The sequence below is a fragment of the Amblyomma mixtum genome, chromosome 6, assembly GCF_055824585.1.
Source record: "Amblyomma mixtum isolate Tamu chromosome 6, ASM5582458v1, whole genome shotgun sequence".
Lineage (NCBI taxonomy): Eukaryota > Metazoa > Arthropoda > Arachnida > Ixodida > Ixodidae > Amblyomma > Amblyomma mixtum.
Window position 1 is genome coordinate 155032091 of NC_143017.1, and position 22676 is coordinate 155054766.

At 49.0% G+C, this 22676-nt stretch overlaps 2 protein-coding genes across 3 annotated transcripts; both read left to right on the plus strand.

Moving 5' to 3' along the window:
- The first annotated feature begins 377 nt into the window (after positions 1-377).
- On the plus strand, positions 378-14838 carry LOC149340886 (alpha-tocopherol transfer protein-like). 2 transcript variants are annotated; one of them, XM_089549814.1, is made up of 5 exons: positions 378-752; positions 9190-9429; positions 11003-11196; positions 12924-13034; positions 13573-14838. In XM_089549814.1, the coding sequence occupies exons 1-5, from the start codon at positions 596-598 to the stop codon at positions 13801-13803; spliced, it is 933 nt and encodes a 310-aa protein (XP_089405940.1). In that variant the 5' UTR covers positions 378-595; the 3' UTR covers positions 13804-14838. The 2 variants fall into 2 exon arrangements, with proteins under 2 accessions (XP_089405940.1, XP_089405941.1); XM_089549815.1 differs by lacking the exon at positions 12924-13034.
- Positions 14839-19873: 5035 nt separating this feature from the next.
- LOC149340887 (membrane metallo-endopeptidase-like 1) lies at positions 19874-20428 on the plus strand. Its single transcript, XM_089551197.1, has one exon. It carries the CDS (start codon positions 19874-19876, stop codon positions 20426-20428), a length of 555 nt encoding a protein of 184 aa, XP_089407323.1.
- Positions 20429-22676: the final 2248 nt, after the last annotated feature.

Here is a 22676-nt window from a genome sequence, read left to right on the forward strand (position 1 = left end):
CGGAGCATTACACGACACGCTACTGTGAAGATTTCGTGCGCACAACGCGTTTGGCCCTCAACTTTCCTGTAACTGTGGAAGCAGTAATGTGCATTCATCGACACGTCGCAACACTCGACACGTGTACGAACGTTCTACTCGCAAATCGGGAGAAAGTGACGGGAAAGCGCTTATTCATTACCAGCCGCAGCATTCTGAAAACAAATGCCAAGGTGACAAGAGCACCGACGCCACCGTCTCCCCCCCCCTCCCCCCCTTAGCCCTCGCTGCATTTGCACCTTCCGCACATCCTGGTATGCGTCGGGAAGCTTTTGCGACGGCTAAACGTCGCAAACGCACTAAATGAACATCACAAAAACCTTTTGCGTCACCCAAGGCCTCCCGTCACACGCGCGGTCGTCGGTTCGCGTTTTGGCTCAGCGCTCGGGGAAATGCACTTGTCTTCTGATCAAGCACGCATCCTTGTTTACCGAGTAGAGCGTAGCCGTCGTCTTCACTGACAGCGAATTGCGATCATAGCCAGATACACGCGCCGGTGCAACAAGTTCCTCAGTCCATTCAAGTTTGTCGCTCTTTGTTCGGCAGTATATCTAACATGACTGGTGTTTATGTCAAGAAATGTTTCGACGAAGTTATCGACACTTCACAGGGCGCACTTTCGGTCCACCTGCAGCGAATCGCTCACGAAGAGCTGGGAGAGACGCCCGAGAAGAGGCGGGAAGCCCTGGATGATTTGAAGCGCCAGTTGGAAGGTGAGTGGCCGTGACTTGCGAAATACTGTACGATTTGAACGAATACCACTTCGGCAAACATGTGCAGAATCCCACGCCGAAACGGTAGTCATTTTATCCAATTCGAATGATTTTTAGTTTAGCGAAGGTGACCCCACAGCACCTTCCAGGGCAGAAAGCGTTTTGGAAAGTTCGAAAGTAGCGCCCCCAAGTAGGAATGCATCTTTTTGGCGCACATGCTGGAATTTTCGTCCGCGAAACTATGGACGCTGAAAATTTTAAACTGCGAAGCTTCAGAAACTTCGCAGATGTATACTTTCACTTGCGATACTGCGGAATACCATGTCTTCTTTAGGTTGGGATAGATATGCAGGTGGCTTCTTGAGATCCGTTGCAGTAGAAAACGATTACGTGAGAATGTAGGCAAAGGTGGAGCTAAAATGTGTTTTGAGAAGCTGAAAAAGACGTCGCCTCGCAGGCATGTAATGCAGAAAAGATGCACAAAAGACAGCGCTAATTCGCTTAGTTCACAATGGTTGCAATACTGAATACGTATGTACTATCACGATGGAAAGAAACGCGGACAGCGCGGCGCTTACGCGCTCCGCTGTTCGAATTTCTTTTGATGCCGCTTTTACCTGGGTTGTAAGAAAAAGACGTTAGAGTCGTCCTAGAATGCATCACGGACAACTCTAGTATCTTTTTGCTACCACCGAAGTTAAAACGTATTTAAAAGAAATGTGAACAGCGGAGCGCCTATAGGCTCCGCTCTGTTCGCGTTTCTGTTCATCGTGATAGTACAGGATGGAATTGCTGGCATTTTTAAGAAGTTGTAAGTAGACTTTACATGCGCTCAATTTTCGGCACTGAGAAATAAATGCATTTAGGAACAATATTTATGCTTACCGTTTACTTCGGCTGATCAACATAATCCTCTGCGTACTTATGCGTACTCTGCGTACTGAACAAAAATTTTCGCTGACGTCCCATGATGCTCGATCAAGCGGAACTTTACTGTATATAGTTCTGATCTTGCAGAACAAGCAATAAATGGCTAGAATTAAGCGGGCTGGCGCTAACATCGAGTCATGAGATCAATTTTTCCACATTCACTAAGGCTGAGGGTGATAGTTTTAAAGAGCTCCTCGCCGGGTTCGGATCTCGCAAATAAACGAGTGCAGTACGTAGACAGGGCTTTTCTCGACCGGCTTCCCAAAATATTGGAGTCATGTACGCCGCGAAAGACGGTAGAAATCCAGTCGGAGTTCGCCAACGCAATAATAATTGCAAGTGGAACATAATTGCTTCTTCCAAAATTTTTGTTGACCTGCGAAGAATTACATTGTATGAGAAGAGAAGAAGGGAGAACACAAGCCGGCGACCGCGGGCATAGCAACTGTTAAGTGGATTTCACCCGATTCTTGCACTTCGAAAATCAGGGCTTAAAAATTATATTAAATTCAATTTATAGTGAAAAATGCATCTTAAATTGTATGTATGTTGTCACTGTTCAAAGCTCAAGGCAATACGCAGAATATAAAGGATATATTAGCGGCGTTTTCAATGAATGGTGACATTAAACCTCTATTATACCTCACGGCATGGGTTTATAGATTGTGAATAAGTTCGAAGAGTACGTCTCAAAAGCGAGAAGCCAGAACACAAGCAGGGACGGTAGATTTTCCCCGATCATTATGTCAAACGCTATCCACATTAACGACGTCCCATTCCAAGGGTGTTGGGCGTTGCGACTGTTGGGCGTTTCGAAAACGTACTGAATGTTTACGCAAATTGCAGGAAGGTTTACCAGGGACGAGTAAGTGTTGCGCACAAGGATGGCGGTGTACGTGATGAAAAAGACATGAAAGGCCGGGAGAGCATTTCCTTGTAGCAATTAGCTGTCATTTATATATTGTTTACAAAAGCTCGAAGCGACAGTTTGATGTCCCGAACAACAACTTGCGTCAGCAGTCACTCATTCGGGCTAAAAACAAAAACAAAAAACAATACAAAAATTAATTTTTGAAAATGTTTGTTGAATAACCGCATTTCTGTCCGAATTCGAAATAAAAGAATAGCGCTACGGTTCTAACCGCCCCCCTCCCCCCTCGAGGTCCGGGAAAAAAAATTATGGGTTCCTTGCCGTATCATGCAAACGAACAGTGGCACAGCCGATTGGCGTGAATAATAATTTGTTTCCGCTCAACACGCATAGTAGGCTTATGACACTGAAGTGTCTGGCTACGCGATTTGCTCTGTGATGTCCATGCCCAAAATCCATTACTGTGCGACTGCTTGTAGTTCTTCTTGGCAGCATTATAGCATTAAAAGCTTGGCGTTACGCCTCTATTCGACTAACGCTCCGCGCTCTCATCCTCACCGCAGGTCTATCTTTTGATGCATATTCATGTTCCTAAGTTAGCTGCGTGCGTAGGTTTGTCGCTGTCTATTGCTCGCGTGCTTGGAATGTTAGAGACGGTTTAGGTCGGCCCGGTTCCGTTCGCCGTCGACTTGGTCGGCTGCCAACACTCGCTGCGGCAGAGACCAACGTTACTAGATTACAATCTAGTAACGTTGGCGGAGACGGCATGCTGACCAAAGCCGCCTACTCTGTCCCGACCGGGCACAAATGCGCTCGCAACAGGCTCCTTGTGCTCTGAGAGGAACGCAGCGGAAATTGAAAATTGGATTTCGAGGAAAGGAAATGGAGCAGTAATTGTCTCACATATCTCCATGGACACCCGAATCGCGCCGCAGCGGAAGGGGGGAAAATGGGAGTGAAAGAAGAAAGAGAGAAAGAGGTGCTGTAGTTGAGGGCTCGAGAAAAAAAATGGCTGAGGCTTAACTTGGTTAAGCCTGGAGAATGCGAAGCATCATCGTGTCGCGTAATTTGGAGGCGCACAACCACAGCGATGGCGCGAGGTGGGCCCCCGTTTCTCCACTGTCGTGACGTCATCGTGTCACGTGGTGTGACGTCATGTATCACGTGATTTGGAGGCGCACAACCACAGCGACGGCGCGAGGTGGGCCCCCGTTTCTCCACTGTCGTGACGTCATCGTGTCACGTGGTGTGACGTCATGTATCACGTGATTTGGAGGCGCACAACCACAGCGACGGCGCGAGGTGGGCCCCCGTTTCTTTTTTTTTCTCCACTGCCGTGACGTCATCGTGTCACGTGGTGTGGCATCATCGTGTCACGTGATTTGGAGGCGCACAACCAGAGCGACGGCGCCAGGTGGGCCCCCGTTTCTCTACTGTCGTGACGTCATCGTGTCACGCGGTGTGACGTCATGGATCACGTGATTTGGAGGCGCATAACCACGGTGAAGGGCTGAAGTGGTAGCAAAAGTAGTATGCTTCGCATAAAAAATTGGAGGCTTATCAAGGTTAAGCTCAGTGGATGCGAAGCATGTCCTTAGCGTTTGGAGGCATCTTGACCGCATACACGCCCGGCGCAAAGACGCTGGCGCGGTTGCGGGCACAGAGACTGACGCGACGGCGGGCGCGCGCCGCTTCATCCCTGGCGTGACGTCACATATCACGTGATGCAGCGATGGTGGCGACGCCGCCGCGTCGCGCGCGACGGCGCGAACCGAAGCGTGGAGGTATAGTGCCTGTGGAGGCCTCCGCCGGGCGACGTCCGACGGCGCGATATGAGGCCCCATCTGCAGCCGGTTTGACGTCATCACGTGACGTCACATCATGTGATCTCACTTCAAGGTCAATGGTATGAGGCCCCATCTGCAGCCGGTGTGACCTCATCACGCGACCTACTTGAAGGTCACTTGAAGTTCAGTGGTGGCCACCGCCGGGCGTCGCGCGAAGGCCCGAAACCAACGTTAATATGCTTCGCATAAAATTCAGGGGGGCGTTTTGTTGACCTAAAGCGTGGTGAGGCGAAAGCCTTAAGCGCGGTGTTGCTGCTTGCGTCTTAATGTGTGGTTAAGATGTTAAGCTTCACCTGTAAGAGTGGGACGCGACAGCGTCTTGCAACGCTGCCAGGGAGTCCATAGAACACCAGCGCCCGTTCGGCTCTATGCCTTGCTCGTCGAAAAATTGATTTTTGAGGAAAGGAAATGTTTCTGTCTCGCATATCTCGGTGGACACCTGAACCTCACCGTAAGGGAAGGGAGGAAGATGGGAGTGAACGAAGGCACCGTATTCACTAGACGCGCCTTTGTTCATTCTAAAGTCCCTAGATCAGCTTTGCTAAGTAGCGACAAGTCCCTCCTCTCCTACCGCCCTTTCCCCTGCGGCTCGCGTTGTCCGCCATGTTCTTCCTAACGCGTTCCGGCGGCGCGGTTGTATGCACTGGAACGGCGGACCTTGCAGAGTCGCGGCTTTGCTGTAAGGGGCAGTGAAAAATGTAATAAATGAGCTTGGTATGAGAACAAGGGAAACGTACCAGTAATGCGCTCCGAATCTGATTTGCGTTGAGTTTTGTCGGAGACGGCGAAACTGCAGTTGTGGTGCGGCGGCCAGTTCGCGAGAGAACACGGACACGCGTGCAACTTTATATATAGCATATTATTGCAAATACTACCAACGGCGGTTTGCGGGGCAGCTTTGCTGGCCGGTGAGAGAATATTGACGGGACAGCAGTGCATTTCAGTTTCTTTATGCCAAGCTTCCTCAGAATTATGGGCTCGAATTGATCTTCAGTAAAATGGAGCTTTAAAGAAGGGTAGTCGTATTAGGAATATATATGAAGATGAAAAATACAAAAACCCAGCTGTGCAGGTGAGCACACTCAAGTCCCTTCATGAATTTCTAGGACAGACAGGGAAGCCGATGTCTGCGGGGGGCCGGTATGCGCGAAATAATTGCGGTGCTGCCTCGCGGATTACTTGTATGGCGGGAATAGAATGAAATAAATATTATGGGCACTGGACGCTGAGACTGACCCTTGGTTTCGCACAGCAATAAAATTCCTTTGCGCCCGCGTCACAAACTTTTGGCACGTAGAGCACTTGTGCAGCTAACACCCCAATAAATCAGACATGCTATGCGCGAGTGTGAACACATGTAAATTCATCTAATTGGAGCGCGAGTTATGTACACACCGCCAATTTTTTAATAATACCGCGCGAGCGTCGACTTGTCAGCGCCTTATCATGGCGCGGAGCGCGCATCAAGCGAGAATAAGAGCATTTGTTTCAGATGCACTGTTTCTCGCTCGTTTTGCCGCTCAGCGCTGTCATCAGGCGCTGACAAGCCGGCTGGTCGACGGTCGCGCGGTACTATTAAGAATTGGCGGGGCGTACTGCAGAACACTTCGCAAGAGGCTACGGTTTCAGGGCGCATTACTGAGCGAAAAGTTTTTGGCTACTTGATCTCAATGGGCCAGCTGCAGTAGGTGCCGGAATTGAGCCGTAGGCTGAAATACGCGCGCATACTTGCACTGACATGCATGTTTACGAAATGACAAAGGCGGACAGCAGCGCGTAATCAAACAATCGTCAAGCATAGTGCGAGCTGGGAGCTTTACCAATTCTGACTCGCCAGCCAAAGTTTGCTACTATAGCATCGAATCTCAACGATGGAAAACAGGAATTGAGCTTACATCGCATAACTTGCTAGAATTCGTCAGCTTGAAATTTTTTCTCCCAATCCTGTGGAGCCACGCTTTCTGTCGCACAATATCGTTCTTCGCCAGCGGCACTGAAAACAACGCCAGCCCTTTTCCTGACTGGGTTGAGCACCCGAAGGCGCAACAGCCCGGCATTTCATGTGCTGCTGCGGACACAAAAAAAAGCGTCCGATAAACTAAAGTGACTTCCAGCAAACAGCGACAAATATAAAAAAGTCACCTCCGCTGAATGTCCGTGGCCAGCCCAACTATACTGTCACGTTGTAGTGACGGCAGTCCAGCGGCCAGGAAGACAGCAACTAAACTTGCAAACGAAGCTCTTTATTTGGGCTGACTTGCGCCCACAAAACAACTGAATCACTCGGCGGCGCCGTAAGCAACAGACGTGCTCGTCAGTCGCCGAACTACGAAATGCCCGCCGCTCGCGACATCGCTCAATTTAAAGCCGGCAAGGAAACTTCGAGACAACCAGGTCAGGATCATCTACAGTAATCTGGCAAAACGTAGATGCAGCTCTGCATTGCTTCGATCAGTCGAGGTTAGTCCAGGCGCTTCTCGCGTCATGAAGAAACGTAGCGTGCAAGCGCCGTCGAACTATGCAGCCGGACGACTTAGGAAGAACATGGCGGAACGGAACCAGTTCTCAACCGGAAGTGGGCGCTGTCCAATAGTGTGCGTCGGCGGCGCCGCAAACGTTTTCGGTACTTAGCTTTTTTTAGAAAAGCTCATAAAGAGAAAAGCTCATAAAGGGACTTTAGTTCATTCCAAACCATCAAGCTGGCATGGCGGAGGGGTTAGCGTGCTCGTCTCGTACTCCGGAGACCCTGGTTCGATTCCCCAACTCGTTCATTTTGGGTGGAAAAAACAGCGCGAAAGGGACGGAAGACTTCCTTCATCTTTGTCTTCCGTCCCTTTCGCGCTGTTTTTTCCACCCAAAATGAACGTATACCAACTCGCCCAACTTTCCATTCCCCAACTCGACCAATTTCCTACTCGGTTAATTAAGGTAATTAAGGTTAATTAAGGTAATTGGTTATTTAACTAATTGACTAAACTCAGTCCCACTTACTTGTAGCATCACTATACCATCCATTTAATTGGTTGCATGGTTACTAGCCAAAACACAATTGGCCCCGTTTGAAATTCGCGCACTGTGACGCCACGATCGATTCGACCAATTGAAAAGCGTGACATTTCTGTCGACAACTCCTGCTTACAACGATGAGGCATTACAGGCTTCCGCCTTAATAATTTCGATCACCTGGGGATCTTTAACGTAATCACTGACATCGCACAGCACATGGGCGCCTCTTGCTTTTCGCCTGTGTCGAAACGCGGCCGCCGAGGCCGGGTTCGAAACCGGGAACTCCGGCTCAGCAGCCGAGTGCCCTAAGCAGTGGCGCCCTGCCTCTTTTCCGCCTAGTTCAACTCGGCCAAGTACCAGGCGCACGAGCGGCACCTCTCCCGCTCTCTTCACCGTTGCCGCGGCGGTCCTTTCTGTTCATCTTTTACCGCAAGGTGGTCGAAAGTATTCCGGAGCACTCCACTACGTCACCCCTTTCTTTTATGCGAAGCATATTACTACAGCTACACTACAGCCCGTCGAGCGCGGCGGTGGAGCTACCATTGACCTTTAGCGTGACCACGTGACACCACGTGACAACATGACGTCACAGCAGAGGAGAGATGGGCTGCCGGCTCGCGCGGTCGGCCGCGGCGGTGGAGGCTCCACATCAGAGGCGCTGCAGCTGACCACGTGACGCTACAGCAGCGGTATAAAGCTGAGCTTGCCTCGCTCTCCGGGCACTTACGAGGCGGCCAGGTGTTGGGATGCCGCCTAGAAGCAGGGCTGATTTGAACGAGAAGCGAAAGCTTCAGCGTGCCACAGAGACCGATGAAGAGCGGGATGAACGTCAACCAAGGAAAGTCATGTATTACCAAGCCTAGCCATCAATATGCTTCGCATCTGAGTAGGCCAAGCCTCAGCCATTTTTCTTCTTTCACTCCCACCTTCCCCCTTGCGCTCACGATGAGGTTGAGATGTCCTCCGAGAAGTGAGACAGTTACTGCACCTTCCATTTTCTCAAAACTGAGATTTCAAAAGTAAAAATAAACTCCTAAAACTAACGGCACTATACACAGGGCGCATAAAAACAAATTTCAAATGCTTCTATGATGGCACCGGTTCACGTGTGTTGCGCTCGTGACATGTCCTTTTTGCTTCTCAGAGGTCTTCAGGCATTCACGCTGCCAAAATTTAGCTGTGAAATTACATGTTTGTTGAACTGTCGCGAACACGCGCAGATATCTCACTCTACTACTAGGTATGCGCTTGTTGCACGTTATTTTTGCTGATTTCTAATGGTGGTGCATTCATGCAGGTTCCGCGACTTCCTGGTGCCGTGCTGAAAGGCACTGGTACCTCTCGTTCGTTTTCCCGTTTCACACCTGCCTAGGACTGTCGCATCGCGATACCGGACATATAAAAAAATAAACGACATGATTCGAAAGGCTATTCGTGTTCAGTATCACGCATGTAACTCCAGTTTTCACCAAATGGGAGCACGTGGCAAATAATGAGGTATAGGGTTGGACAAAATTTCCTATGCCACAAGATCTGCTTTCTAGCTAGACAGTCGGGCGCTTACGGCGCCTGTTAAGTTACCAAGGTCTTCACTAGTTAAGATGAGGCTTCCGTAACTGTCCCCGTAAAAGGTTCAAAAGCAGACCGTGAAGTTTCGGAAGTTTTGATGCACCCTGTGCATGACCTTGAAATTGTCGCGCTAATTAGTACTGAAAATTTTGCGCCGTGGACAGCCTTTTCTTTTGGCGGTGCTACTAAACCTTAATATCGCCTTGCCCCACAGCGGAACCGGATCTCAACGCCAGGAAGGACGACGAATTCCTGTTGCGCTTCCTACGTGTCAGGAAGTATGACGTTGATCGGGCTCTCCGAAATGTCCGAAACTACTACAGAAACCGAGACTCCAGCGGGTCCGTATACGTCGGGTTCCTGCCCAGCCATGTGCCGCCGGCTGCTCGGATGCTTTATGTGAGGATTCCTGGGAAAGACGTCCTTGGTCGCCCCATCTTTGTCTTCCGGCCAGGCAAGTGCCGCTTGCCGAACATGCACTTTAATTCGTTCGAGAGCTTGAGTGTTACCTGTGATACCCGTATTTTTCGAACGCATCAGGATATGATAATTTAGGTTTAAAATATCTTTCTCTCTTTTGAAGTCTTGGTTCTTTGCTGGGAAATGCCAAATCTAAAGAAAAAATTGGCAGTGGTTTAGCTCTGGTTAAACCTGGAGGATTGCGAAAGCAACGAGAAGAGAGAGAGAGGCGATGGAGAGCGCGCGGCAGCGGAGGCGGCCCCGGCACGCTAGCTATGCGCCGCTACTGCGCATGCGCAACTGGCGAACGCAGCGGCGGCCCCTCTGAGTCACCCGCGCAACGACGGCGGTGGCACGCCAGCTGTGTGCCGTGTGACGTCACTGCTCCTCACGCATGCGCAGTATGGCCTTTCGTCATCTCCGCGAAATGGCTCGGCGACTCGAGTTGTGTTGCTTTCGCAACAAAATGATGACACTTGTGAACATGTTGAGGAAAATTACAGCTTTTACTGATCTAATAAGCGCCGATGTCTGTCGGTTGCGCTGTTTCGAATAATAATAACTGGTTAGAAGTGCTTTACCTTCAGTTGAAATACATGACAATTCGCATTGCCCCCGTATCTACCGTGCAGTAGAACGGGTCCTAAGGGCTGGGACAGGAAGAAAGAAACACATTTTCTATGAATGAACCAAGTATTATAAGACGATTACGCAGCTGGTAATGGGGAAAAATTAGCGCTAGTTGGAATGCGTTAATGAGTACAGAAAGAGATGCACTTCCGGTGCTGTATCGAGTGCGGGGTCCTCCCCCATGCACCCTCCCACTGCTCATGCGTCGGGTTCCCGAATGTGTCTATTCTTGGATTGTGTTCAGAGGCCATACCCTGTGGTAAAGTGGTAAAGGACTCGTTGCAGACCTTGCATTCCGCTTTATAAACTTATAGGAATATTTTATTAAGGATACTGGGGATGTAAACGGAATTAGGTTATGACTTCCTAAGCAATGGTTCCTCCATTTCGGCTAATTTACTGTGTGCTTTTAGGCACGTCCTCCTTATAAGTCTGGTGAAGAAGGATGTTGTGGCATGCGAGAACTTTAGCAAGAAAATAGTAAAAATTACAACAGTAACTTACGTAGAGGAAAAGAAAGGTACCATCTATGGCTTGCTACTCACCCAGCACGCCTCATATGTGCGTGCTATACGTAAGGACCGATCTCAGAATTGGTTGAGTAATTATCCTAGAGTACCAGCCTGCTCGTTTCAGGCGCACCATAGATCTGAGTGATTGGTGATGGCGGAACCAATGTGCCCCTTTTTTAGCGATCAAGCCACTCGGCGTGTGGCTTGCATTTGCAGTTGTTACGGAGAGTTTTTCGTCGCAGAGTAGCAACCAAGCAGGGCTTTCAGAGGAATTTTTGTGGGGCCTATAGTTGCAGGAGGGCCATTTTTATTTTTAGTTTCCTTGGCTATCTACCATCTTACGGAACTTGGTACATGACTGCTTAGATGGGCGCATAAATCATGGCTTGTGCCATGCTTTGTAATCAGCTCTGCTTTTTTCTGCAGGTATGTGGATACCCGAAGAAGTGCCCTACATGGATTTCCATCGAGCTGGCCTGATCTGCTACGAACACATGGCGTGCGACCCTGTGGCGCAGACTGTAGGAATCGTGCTACTTGTAGACTTCGCCGGGTTCAGTGCTGACAAGCTCTTGAGCATGAGCATCAGCCTCCTGAGGAGAGCCTTGGAATACATCCAGGTTAGCAGCAGTCTTTGTCCTTAATTTACGGAAACGAGACTGTGGTTCGACACGGGTGCTGCGCTAATTGAAATGCCGATTGCTGGTTTGGAAACTGACCTCTGATATAAATGAATAAAAATGGAATGGGTGGTGAAGGGCAGTCGTAGGAGAAGAAGGTTTCACCAGTTGGTACGTGGTAGCTTAAGCAGTAGTCGTAGCAGCAGTTGCTTTATCATAAATATAAAAGAAATGGCCGCAGGCACCAAGACGTCCTCAGTGAACGGTTGTCACCTGAAATATCCTGCAACCGAAGAAGCAGACTGCAAAGCAGAGGCAATTAAGGCGGGCGATAGTTGACATAAAGAATAAAGTGAAGAATCGAGAAGAGCAGTACCAGGTGTAGTCGTGATACGTGATGCCCAAATGAGCTGCTTTGCATGCTGTGCTAACATATAGCTCGTAAAGCCCTAGCTACATTTGTATATACCTTGCTCTAACATTTTGATCCATTTTGGTGTGTCATATCTTGAGTGCGGCAGCTGCTCTCCTGGAAACTTAGTTGTGCGCGTCTAATTCACTCAATCAACTTTCCAACCTGCCAAACAAAATGAAAACGTATGTTCGAAATCGCACCATCCAGCTTTAGACACCTCCCTCATATATTCGTTACTTAGATAAAAAGGAAGTAGTCCATGTTAGTTGCGTGGGTGAATATACAGCGTGACCCATGACGAAACGAAATATAGAAATATCGGTCGAAAAGTCGCGTACACTCCACTGTAGTTGAGTAATGGTGAGCAGCAGGTAAATGAAATTTTGTCGGTGGAAGCCTATAGCTACTTTGGTCATTTGAAAGTGTCACTGAATATTTTACCCATTTGAATAGCTGCGCTGTAGCCATCTTTGTTTCCATAACATGAATGGACGTTTGTTAAACTCTCGAGGTTGGTAACTGCACCACTTTTCACACGCGCAATGAACTCGTTGTCATCTCGAACCTGTTCGCCACACAGAGTATCTTACAATCGTCCAGAGACATGGAAATTCGACAGCTCTTCATGAATGACTTTATGGCTCAATGACTCCATGAAAGCAGTGTTGGCAACACTCACAGAAACTTTGCAGATAATCACGCACAATTATCCTGATTTGTACCAACTCCCTTGTAAAGAGCCGAGAAACCTGGCAATCACAATTTTTTCTCTATCCCATTCCGATTAGTGTTAAGACGGATCCCTTCGCAACACGTGTGTGTTCCATAATCAGTCTCATGGTGATAAGTCTGGCATTCTGAATGAGTTCATCAGTAATCGATGCATTTTTATCAGTTGTGATGCTTGACGCTCTACCTTAACGTCGTAGGACCTGGATCCTGCAAAACCACACCGAAACAACTCAAGCCATGAATACACATTATTGCAATTCATTGTGTTTTCCCCTTGGACCAGCAACAGACTGAGCGCATTGGTGTTGCTGAGTTCCTGAAGGACTTGCCAATGAATTCGATCACTGCGTGCTGGCGTATAACGGTGTCCCGTTGATCATGCATGATGGCTTAAATGAAGCAACAGAAAACAAAACTTTGGTACGGATTAGGGTACGAAAGACTAATGTTTTTACATTACCATGAACACGCTGCAGCGGATTGTTCGTTACTCTTTCACCGACCCTGCATTTTGCGCCCGACGAACATCAAGTGACAATTTCAATATCGAATGACAGTGCGCCTTTTTCTCTGGTTCCAGGACTGCATGCCAATACGACTGAAGGCGGTGCACGTCGTGAAGCAGTCATACGCGTTCGACATGCTTTTTACTCTCATCAGGCCCTTCACGAAATCCAAGCTAGCCCAACGGGTAAGTGCCGCATAACGGACACGAAAAAAAGCCAGCAGTGCAACGACAGCTATTGTGTATTAGAGCACAGCTCTTAGGTGCCCGTTCCTAGTTTCCGCGGCGTAGTCGGCGTGACACGCCACCTGACAACCATGGCAGGTGGTAGCAGAGCGAAACGTCGCCTGCCACGGCTATAGTGGAGGAATGAAAAACTGGAACGTGAGCGCCCCGGGAAGATCACGAAGGATGGCAACATTTATAGAAACATGTCTCTGAAATCCTTTCCTCAGCATATTGCAAAACTAAATTACGTGTAGAGCTGCGCTAAAATTTCGCCTTACCGCGTGTCGTAGCCGTCTGTCAATTTTTTGTTAGCGCCCGTCATCTGAATTATCCCTGTCAGTGATTTTCTGCGAGGGCTTGGCTGTAAACTGGTTGAAGTCCTGGGCAAAGAATTAATGCTCAAAAGGAAAAAACAACGGTTTTCTGCGCAATATATACATTTAATTTTATGCACGATTGCAGGCTTCCTTCGTTAAAACTGTTTTATTCTGCGTAGGCACAGTTCCATGGCGAAAATTTTGAGAGACTCCATGAGGAGATCCCGCCCGAGGTGTTGCCCGAAGAATACGGAGGCCATGGACCAGCTCTTGACTTCGATGCCTTTTGGAAGGAGGTGGAAGCTAATGAAGAAAACTTCGAGGCGAACAACCGCTTCGGCTACTGCGATAGCAGCGTCGACGCCTTACCTGCAGATTGTGAGCAGCCGCAGGAATGCACCCCACTGTGACACAAAGGTGGACTACAGAACACGAAGCTTTACAGCACAGCAGTGGCCTAGAAAATCCCAAGCCAAGTGTACGTCACTAGAAAGTGTTCAATGAAATAACACTATAGGAAGCCTCACAACATTGTTCGTTCATACATTACTTTAAATCCTCTGCCATTGTTGGCCTTACGTCACGGTGGCCTCTACGTCACTTCTGATAACCTTTTCGAAATGTCAGCGACGAAAGGAGTAGATGGAAAGCCTAAGAGATCACTACTCGCCTGCAGAAGCCTCAGTCTGCACGAAACCTCGTTTGTTTTCAACGACTGTAATAACAGTGCTTTAGGATATTCGATGTGACCTAATCAGGAATATTTTCACGTAGTGGTGACTACAGTCCGGCGAACAGAGAAACAGTGAGAATGTCTTCGAAACAAAACTCTTTATTTGGGCTTACTTGCGCCCGCAAAGAACTGAATCACTCGGCGGCGGCGTAGCAACTAGCGTGCTCGGCGGTCGTCGAACAGAATGCCCGCCGCTGTCGGCCGTGCTCTTTTTAAAGCTGATAGCGAACATTCGAGATAAAGCTTGGAAAGTTACTAGAACATTCTGGCACAAAGGAGAATCGGCTCCGCCAGGATACGATCAATCGAGATAAATCTAGGCGCGTCTTTCGTCACAAACGAAGCGATAAAGCGGCGTGCCGGCAGCTTGAAGCATGAACAAATAAACACAACAAACAAACGCTACAAAGATTCGCGGCATTATGTTATAAACTTTGAGACGTACAAGCTGGCATCAGTTAGTTGTCTCTTTAATCGCTACTGGCGAGTTTTCCAACCTAGAGACGGCAATTCAAGTTTACAATAATGCGCCATTAAGGAGGATTGGTTCTGTGGTCAGCCTGCGTAGAATCGCGCTTGTTTTAAAATTTCAGAGCAAACTCGCGGTTGTTTATTGACGGCGGCAGCCTAACTTGAGCCAGTCATCTGTTTATTTAGGGTGTAAACAAGTAAACCAGAGGCAAGAAATAAATCACTGTGTGACCTTTGCAAACGGCCTGGGACTATATTCGAGAAACCAGGCGGTGCTTGGGCGGATAACGGAAGAGACTGCCGGTCTAATGATGGCCCGCTCTAATGATGGCCCGAGCTCTAACCACGGCTCCAGCAGGGACTCCACTGGTTGTTTCATACGAGGTGTTCTGATATGTCGAAAGGAAATCCGCAATTATGGAATGAAGTTAAACGGACGGATTCTTGCGCACCGCCCCTTTTATGTATTGAACGAAGCGTTCTGCTTGGCCATTGCTTGGATGAAATGGTGCTGTGCGCACATGACGGGTACTTATGTTCCGCATGTAACCAGTAAATTTATCAGACATCAGGGAGATTGTCTGATGCAAGAGTCATTGGGAAACTGAAACCATCGAAGAGTTCCTGCAGGTGGTGAATTGTTTCCTGGGCAGACGTATCCTTCACTTGGAGCGAGTGTCTATAACTACTAACAGCGCGACACCGTTGTACGGGTGTGTGAAGTCCAGGGCGCCCCTGGTGCAGCATGAAAGACTCAAAGCACGAAATACTGGAAACGTTTAGGGGTTGGGGTGGGGAAAAACTATTTTTAGGAACGATGACTGTGGTACCGGTCCTCGTGAGCGCGGTCCTCAGGCCCGCCCTTGCAAAAATGACCATATAGACTTTGTTGAGTTTTCGTGGGGATTTTATAGACTAAACAGGATGTCGATAAAAACTCAGGCCCTGTGAAGAGTCCTCTATTTAAACCCCGCGAAATTTTCGTAAGTTTGCTGCAGAAATTGAATTCATCAGCAGTTGTGCTGAGCCACTGGCGCCGCGATGCACACTGGGAGTTGTAGTACTCCGGCCGCAAGCTAACAAATAAAGCGAGAAAAGACAGCCATTCCAGAGGTAAGGGCGCCCGCAAACTGTACTACACAAACGAACACGCTCTCCCTTAAAGGAATCGCTCGAGACAATTCATTCCATCTTTCGATCGTTACTGCCCACTGCACTCAGCTCAGAAACGTTTCATCGGCGACTACAGATTTGTCTGAAACTTCCTCAAAATAAAGGGGAATAACGGGTGTGAGAATTCAAGGATGTGCCCATCTCTTAGAAGCACCGTTAAAAGTGTCTCAAAGAGCATGGTCCTCTGCGTGGTTAGCATCTGCCATTTATACCTTTGCCGTTTGCATTCACGTGGAGAAGTGTTGCGAATAAGTGTTGGAGAAGTGTTGTGTTATGGCTGCGCCTGTGGTTGAAAGCATTGTTTCGTTGAAATAGTTCCTCTTTCCAACATGTTCTTTGCTTTCTTTAATATTTCTAGCAGCCTTTGACCATAGTACCTGCACGCAAGAACCACCTCTTTACTGCGCTGTTCGGGCTGCACTTCAAGGAAAAACTAAGCGAATTTGAGACAGTATTGACAGTAATGCATATGTTGTCTCAAGCTCACGACTGCTTTTGAAACGGCGCAGTTGCAGCCAATATGGGCTGCTCGAGTTTTTCTGGATAATGCGTCGGCATGGAAGCGCTGCAACCTGCTTGTTTCTAAGAGCGCGCGCTGATGCATGACAAGGCTATTCCCTATTTGTGCTTCAAGTTATGGGCACAAAGCTGTGGTGTACTGGTTCGCGTCTGCCTGGTGGGTTTAGAATGGCTTGTGCCCGTTTGAGTATCGGCGTGCGTACCAGGCTTCACACACGGTATTTTGAAGCGCTTGTTTAGTAGCGGGTATAAATAGAAATGCTGCAATAGTCTCCTGTTGGATGTGCATTTGATGGCGATGGCATTCACAACAGCCCGTAGTGAGTCAGTGCTAATATGCGGCACAATTCTTTGAAGACTTCTGTTCCAAAGTAAAAGGAATGCCATACAAAGGAATGCCATACATTGAATTCTAGAAGAGGGCAAATACGGGCTGGTTGGTACATGTTTTACGAATTGGAAAAACAGCGCAATCAAAGACGAGCCACAAGAAGGACAAAACACCAGCGCTGACTAGGATTTGTCTGTAGAAAGTCGATAGACTTCATAGAGCACGGTTTATAGACAGTCCGATTTGGCACCCAACATACGCGCTCTAGTGCGCCTGGCTTTAGAAGTGCTACATGCCCTCACCATACACTAGAACACTGCCCCTGACATGGGGCATGAATTTAATAAAGTCTTCTTCACAATGCCGCCGCGATCAACATTACGTGGTATTCGATCCTTAAAAGACGTACAGACCCGCACAGACTTAACACGAGTGACGCAAAGTGTGGCTTGTATTGCCGCCAGTGCCACGAAGCGACAGTCATAGGATGCGATATAACGCTTTCGGCACCTTTTCGGTTGCTGACGATAGCTGGAGCGCAGCTCGCTTTGACTGCTTTTTTGCCTGTACCCGATCGCCGTGTAGACAGCGGGCGTTTTTCCGCGTTTTGCTCGCCGATGCGGCCCCGCATGCTCGGGCTAAGCGTTGCAGTTTTCTTATCGCGGGAACTCTAAAGTGCGCTCTAAGCTGCCTCAGTTCGCGCGCCTTGCATGTTTGGGTCGAAGGCTGCCGCACTAACGAAATAAATTTTATGGGCAGTGTGGTGCGCTTCCAAGTTCACCCGTATGTGCCGAAACTTCAGGCAGTCACGCGCGCAGGAAAATTAACATCTTCATCGACTGGATCAGTTGTATAAGCATAATCGTCATCACCATAACGAGCAGCGCACCTGCCAATCACACTAATAGAAAGGCAAAGAAGAAGAATCGCAAAGGGATGCCCGACATCTGGGAGGCGGTAAGCAGCGAATGCCGAATTTTTTCCTTTCTTCCGCGCCGCAGACTTGCCCGGCGGCTTGTTTCAATCCAGCGGGAAAGAGGGCCGGGATCGGCCCTTTAGCCGCCGTCGTTCCTGGCAGGCAGAACCTGTCTCAACAGCCACGCTGCAACCGTTGTTCTCAAGTTCGTGTAAGCATAGCTGATGTTGAAGTATGTGCTGGGAAGTAATTTAAAAGGTCTGCTACAGCCGTAACGCAGCACTCATTCTGAGTGTGGGAGCCCACGGAATCGCTCCCATTTGGCACTAGTCGACATTTTCCGCCCCCAAAAGTGAAAACTAGACGCATAATGTCCGGCTAGGCGATGATTCAGAGATAGAAAATCTCAAAATGCGAACTTAATCCTTTAAAAATATTTGTACAAAATGTATGCTGGAAAACTATTTGCTTACCACTGGCCTTATTGGTTCGCTTCGTGCATCCTCTCAGGTATGACATTCCTTATTTTGCTAAGAGGAAAAAAATGGCGAAAATGGAGCATAGCTTGTTTTGATGAGTTTAGTATGCGGCGCTACAGATGTGGCTTGTAAACGCTTGCCTCAGTTTGGCGACAAAACTAAATCCGTTGCTTTACAATCGACGGTGTGCCACGGCGTCCCACTAAAATCGATGTCCACTCTCACCAGTCGAAGCGCAGTTATAAGGGGAGCACTTGAAGATGTTTCGCGCAGGTTCATGATAAGTGCGCGCGATGTAGCCGGTGCTCTTTCCATACTCACATGCGTTCTTGACCTTGCACAGGACTCCAAAGACAGCTCATCGGACGAGAAGGCAGTTGACTCCGGCCGCATTAAAAAGAGCCTCTTTGGCGGTGTCCTCGTCGGCTTGCTCACCGGCATGGTCGCCGCCTCTCTGCTCGTCCTCATAGCTCCTAGTGAAAGCGAGGGCACAAAAGCGACCTCAGCGTCCACTACGAGCGGCAGCCAGGCCGCCTCAGCCGCAGCAAGCGAAGGGACTAGTCACGAATCCAGCACCTGGAGCGCTATTGCTTCCTTTGTTGATACCTCGGCTGAGCCGTGTCACAATTTTTACGCATTCGCCTGCGGCGCTTACAAGCATCCTTCTGGACACATGCTCGCGCAGATGCAAGACGAGATGTACGACCAACTGTTGGACATCCTGTCGTCTGTCCAGTATCCGGAGCAAGGGCAGAGTGCTGCGCAGAAGGCTGCCGCCTTGTACCACAACTGCCTCAAGGTGCGGGATGGAAGCGTCGACGACTCGACGGCCCTGAGGCAGTTCATCAAAAGCGTCGGACTCGCTCTGCCTCTTCGCCCGGAGGTAGAGGCCCTGGACAAGGTTCTGCTGCTGTTCTTCAAGTACAATCTTCTCACTCTGCTCGGCTTGTCACTGGAGGACTCGCAACTCGACAAAGGTATGCGAGAGATCAAAGTTGCGCTTAACGTTGACCAGCTGTCCTGGTTCCGTCAACGAGACTCGGAACTACTGATGGATTTCTACCCTTCACACCTGGACGTACTGGGCCTGGTTCAACACAGAGAATCCTTGAGAATAGCCGTAGATATAGCCGCGTCTGAGAACACAGCCGTAAGCCTTCTGACGAAAGAAACCTTAGAAAAGGCCAGCAGCATGGTTTTCTCGACTGTCAGCGACATAGGCACCCGTACACCCAGCTTGAGGCCCGGCCGCTGGGAAACCCTCATTTCGACACATAGCGATGGCCTCTATCAGAAGCATCACAGGGTTCAAATCAGCGTCAGCGCTCTGGCGTATTTCGACAATGTCCACTCGAATCTAGGCGAGGCAGGCACGAGTCTACTGACTGCGTGGGAGCTTATGCGCACTTTAGGGCCCTTGTCGTCGCCCCAATTGGCGAAACGTGTGCGGTATTTCCAGTTACTCTGTCTTAGATCTGCCTTGAGAGCCATGGAGGTGCCGCTACTTTCGCACTATTTGTACAAAGCCGTTCCTGAGAGCACCGTTGCCTCCGCAGAGGCAATGTTGGAAGGCATGCGACGATCTGTCACCGAAGAGATTCTTCATGCTGACTGGCTGGACAATGCGACCAGGTCTGCAGCTCTCGATAAGATACACACGCTCCGAGCTCACATAGGCTATCCGAGGTTCTTCAGCAATGACGAGGAGCTTAACGAGGCGTACGCGAGGTATCCAGACGTGTCAGGCCGCTTTCTCACGCCATGGTTGACAGCGATGAAGTTCGGCATCGAATGGGAGATGAGGAATAGCAGCAGCTTCAAGTTTTCCTTGCGCGCCACAAACGCCGCCTACATTCCGATGCGCAACAAGTTGGTTCTGCCCGCGACGATACTGCTACCCCCGGTGTTCGTGCCTGGCGCGCCCACGGCATACAACTACGGGGGCCTGGGTTCTGTCATCGGTCACGAGATGACGCACACATTCGGCGTTCAGGGCAGCATGTGGGACAGCCGTGGCAAGCGGCGCGACTGGTGGTCGAAGTCGTCCAGGCGGCTCTACAACGACAAGCTGACGTGCGTGCGACGCTCGCACGGCTCGACGCAAGACGTCGCAGACTCAGAGAACATGGCGGACTTCGCGGGAGTGGTATCGGCGCACGCCGCCTACGTGGGGCTGTGGGCGAAAGAAGAACAGTGGATGGCGGAAGGACTCCGGCAAAGCGCGCAGAGGCTGTTCTTCATTTCCACATGCCTCAAGTGGTGCGCCACTGTCGGAAACTTTGCGTTCGCGAATTACGCGTCCTGGAGGGATCGTTGCGTGATTCCACTCAAGAACATGGACGCCTTTACAGTCGCTTTCGGCTGCCTCGGAAATTCTAGCATGATGCAATCGCCGCGATGCTCATTCTGGTAACGCTTATGACTTATTTAACATGATAGTTCTTGTGACAAAACAAATTATGAACTGTGGTTACAGTATGAAATATGCTGTAAGAGGTAGTGGAGAAGGTAATATAGATTGTTTTTTATTTAGTTGCTTAGTACACAGCCAACAGAGAATGAGGATAGATAAAAATGCAGATGGAAGTGCTGTGTTTCTTTGTAACGCCTAGCTCTTTCCAACTTTAATGAAAATTCAAACTCACGTTCTAAATTACTAGTTATAAGCCTGCCGTTTCTACTCGTTTTATGAGCGTCCTCCAAACACTTCTAGAGCGTAGCTCTTAGGGATCCGTTCGTGGATACCGTGTCCTAGTTGTCGTGGTCGCCACACCCGACAACTCTTTCATGCAGTAGCGGAGCGAAACGCCACCTGCCACGGCGTCAGCGGAGGAATGGACAACCGGAAGGTGGCTGCCACGAGAACATCCCGGAGGGTGGCTAGCAGGGTGCCTCGATGTAGCAAGGAAACTGGATCGAGGCACCTTAGGTTCTAGCAGCGCATTGCGCCACCTGCCACCGCTGGCAGGTGGCGTGTGAAGAGCTGCGCTCAAATTTCGCATTACAGACTGCCGTAATAATCTGTCAATTTTTTAGTCGAGAATTTGCTTACGTGATCTCATTGTGTACTTCCACTGCACTTTGTGAAATAATGTGCCTGCAAATGATTTAACACTGGTCAGGTACTAGCTAATTGTCTCTCTTTAACAGTTTTCCTCTTGTTTCAGATTTGTTATCTCGCGTCTTATCCTGATGTGTATTATACACTCAAAAAAGCAATGAGTCCCCTTTCATCATTTTGCGGATGGCTACCCTATAGTGGGAAGGTATGACGCGATAGTGTAAGGGATTAATTCCCATGCATGCAGAAGTTCATTATCTACTTTGCATTCATAGATTCCTTAGTCCGCATACCCCTCCTGGTGCAGTGCAGGATGCGTATGAGGACTCGGGATCTAGGAATGTAAAGTAGAGATGCTCCACTGCCCTGAGATTGCAGGGGCTCTCAGCCGTCGGCCTTGTGCGAGCCAGGTTGCTATTCTCGAGCGACCAATCATTAATTTAGCTGCCATATGCCATGGCGGGCAGTTTGCTCACAATCCGGTGGGCAGGTTGTGATGACGCTGCAAGGTCACGTGACCTAGGTGGGCTACCTACCTCCTAGGTTGCCCTCTGGGGATCACCTACCAGAGCCATGCTAGAGATTTCTCGCTCGCAATGGCGACGCCGACAACGCCGACACCGAATTTTCTGGTGAACGCGGCCTTTAACGCTATCGCGTAAATACCTTGATAGCTGTTGTTCGTTCTCGCGTTACTGATAACGTTCTGATATTATTGTTTTTTCAATCCACTGCATTCTTATTGCTCAGTGAAGAGCTATTTCGCAACAACGTTGGGCTACGGCCTGGTGCTAAACTTTAAACATCTCTTTAAACACTAAGTGCAAAGCTTCCAGAAGTAAGTGCTCCACACGCTTTGCTTTGTCACATTTGATGGCATTTTACGTTCCTACCTTAGTGTTACCGCTCTTAACCACCCCAGTTAAAGAAAAACAAAAAATGCGCTCTTTCATGCCGCTTCTACATGCCAATAGCGGCAGAAATTGCAGCACTTTGCACTACTTTCAAGCTTTCCTCTCTTTCTGTTTCGTGTAGCGCCTGGAACTTTCAGCTTTGAGGCATTTTGATTGCCTACTTACTTAGAACTTAGCAGTTACGTGAATATCAAGAAATGGGCCTGGCGACGACAAATGTTTCTATGACAAAAGGGACTGCTAGGACATCAATTGAAAAGTAGATGAAAATTTGAATTCTGCGCAATAACACACTTTAAAACACTATATGCTGACCCTTGAAGCTGGAAGAACGACGCCGCTTGTAAAGAGACCTCTCAGGTCAGTTGGGTAATTGCTGCCTGAGAGAAAAGTGTGCGAAATAGAACATAGAAGGAATCAAACACGACGCTAGATGGGGCCAGACTTGCCCTCCAACAGCGGAACTCGACTACGGGATGCAATTTTCCCCATTTTGCAATGTGTCTGTTCATTCGCCCACAACGGGCATAAATAAGCCAGGCAGAACAAGTGCTTGCACAGTGGTGGACTTCCTGCTCAGAGAGAAGTATAAAAAAGAATAGATCACTGCGGCGACCCGCACTGGGAGAATGCGAAAGCATTAACGTCTCTTCGGAATTCGTCGCCTTTCTTTGCCTTTCTTTGTC